General features: G+C 40.5%; 1 protein-coding gene across 3 annotated transcripts in view; it reads right to left on the bottom strand.

Annotated features, from left to right (window-relative positions):
- ARCN1 (archain 1) overlaps positions 1-2,266 on the bottom strand; it is a 34,531-nt gene that overhangs the window by 21,633 nt on the left and 10,632 nt on the right. For 2 of the 3 annotated variants that reach the window (XM_011964879.1, XM_011964878.1), the window contains one exon: positions 432-695. The exons of the other annotated variant lie outside the window; for it this stretch is intronic. In XM_011964879.1, coding sequence (XP_011820269.1) covers positions 432-695 — 264 coding nt within the window. The remainder of the gene's footprint in view (positions 1-431; positions 696-2,266) is intronic. 3 annotated transcript variants of the gene reach the window in all.

Raw genomic sequence — 2,266 nt, 5'->3', positions numbered from 1 at the left:
TTACAGGCGTGAGCCACCGTGCCCAGCCTTAGTCTTCATTTTAAGCAAGACTTTGGCATAAAGTCTTAAAGAGAAGTGTGTGTGTGTGTGTGTGTGTGTGTGTGTGTGTGTTTGGATCAGTAAGTCTTACCTAGAAAACATTATCTAAAAAGCACAACCAAACAAGTATCAGAACTAGAACGGCAGATTAGAACAACTGCTTAAGAACTGGGAAATGAAAGAGTAGTTCCCATATTCTTGTGGGACACCTATATTCTAAGAGGACACCCAATAAATGTCTGCTGAATAAACAAGGAGCTGCAGCAGTAAGTCGCTGGGGTGGGGAGCAGGAGCCTGCAAACCGGTGAGCATCAGCTGCTTTGACGGAAAAACTAGTTTCGCACAAAATGTAAAACAAAAAGTGGAACCCAGTATTATAGCAGTACTCTTACCACTCTTGAGAAGAGCCTTAGAGTCTCCAAATCTTCTAAAATGTTGCTGTTTTTGGTAGTGATCAGTACCATATAGAGTTTCTCCATAGGCTGGTAGACATATCTTACACTCTCTGTTTCAACAAACGTATGTTGTTTTCCAGTGTTCATGAGCTTTGGAAAAGCTGCTAATAAGCCCTCAATCCGAGTTCGGGTCATTTCCACAAACTGTCGAGAGACAATAGCCTTTCCTGCTTTTGTGCAGACCGCTGCTGCCAACAGCACCTGCCAGGAACATATGCATAAATAAGTACTATTATTTCTTCACATCTGTTTTCTCAACATCCCAGGAAATGTTCCATAAAATGACATATTTATTTAGTGACAGAACTAGTAGTAGTATTATTTTTAAGACAGAGTCTCACTCTGTCACCCATGCCGGAGTGCAATGGCAAGATCACAGCTCACTGCAATCTCAAACTACTGGGCTCAAGAACTCCTGAGTAGCTAGGACTACAAGTGCGTGCCACCAAGCATCGTTAATTTTTAAAAAGCTTTTAGTAGAGACAGTGTCTACTAAAAAAGTTTAGTAGAGACCACTATGTTTCCCAGGGTGGTCTTGAACTCCTAGATTCAAGCAATCCTCCTGCCTTGGCCTCCCAAAGTGCTGAGATTATAGGCATGAGCTACCACGACCAGCTGACATGACGAGCAATAGAATACTGACTTTCACAGGCACAGTGGCTCACACCTGTAAACCCAGCACTTTGGGAGGCCAAGGTGGCTGGATTACTTGAGGTCAGGAGTTCGAGACCAGCCTGGCCAACATGGCAAAACCCCATCTCTACTAAAAATACAAAAATGAGCCAGGCATGGTAGCATGCACCTGTAATCCTAGCTACTCAGGAGGCTGAGGCACGAGAATTACTTGAACCCGGGAGGCAGAGATCGAGTCACTGCCCTCCAGCCTGGGCAACAGAGCAATACTCTGTCTTTTAAAAAAAAAAAAAAAAAGAATGCTGAGTTTCAAACTTTTACTCCATTGTTCTTTTCATTGTAATACGTAATTTATAAGACAAAGCTAAGGTAGAGGAAACTAACGCTATTATTCCTGTTTTTCAATAACATACCTATAGAAAAACTGTGTAATGAAATGACCTTTTTCCAAGACCATACATACATTAATGAGTCTCCTGTGACTCAGAACTGGGTTGCTCTCTGCTTTGGCAAACCCACAAAGAACAGCTTAAACTTTTTCTAAAAAGAGCAAGATATTTCCAAGCCCACACTGAAGTGTGATCAGGCAGATTAAAAATATTAAAGACATAAGAAGCCCCTTACATTTATTTTTATCTAGAATATGAACCCAAGCTACTGAGTCTAAATTTATCTACTGCTCCTTGACTAACTTTCCCATTCACACTGTCTTACTCCCAGATATCCAAACAATCTGCAAAATAAAAATCTAAATGGCTCAATGTTTCACATAGGTTTTGATATTAGGCAATGATCAAGACCTAACAGCCCCCTATTTTAGCATCTGGCATTTCACTAAACAAAACAAATAAAGTACCAAAGGAAGCAGCGGAGACCTCAAATGCCATGAGCAGGGTAGTAAGAAAATTAAGTCCAGTCTCCTCAGTGCAGGAACCCAAGAGCTCATTCACAAGCACAAGTAACAAACACTATTAAAACATTTAGGAAGCCTCAATGCTAGGATATAACCTCTGAAATATCAAAATCCTACTGGTCAGGCTTCTCAGCTTTATAGAAAGCTCTACAGGTGAGTAGCTTGAAGAAAAACAAGTTAGCCAATTTAAATAAATATTCTTATAGTTTCTTTCTTTTTTTTTTTT

The sequence above is a fragment of the Mandrillus leucophaeus genome, unplaced genomic scaffold, assembly GCF_000951045.1.
Source record: "Mandrillus leucophaeus isolate KB7577 unplaced genomic scaffold, Mleu.le_1.0 Scaffold71, whole genome shotgun sequence".
In the NCBI taxonomy this organism is placed as follows: Eukaryota; Metazoa; Chordata; class Mammalia; order Primates; family Cercopithecidae; genus Mandrillus; species Mandrillus leucophaeus.
The sequence above is the reverse complement of the archived record's forward strand: the minus strand, read 5'-3'. Positions and strand labels throughout refer to the sequence as shown.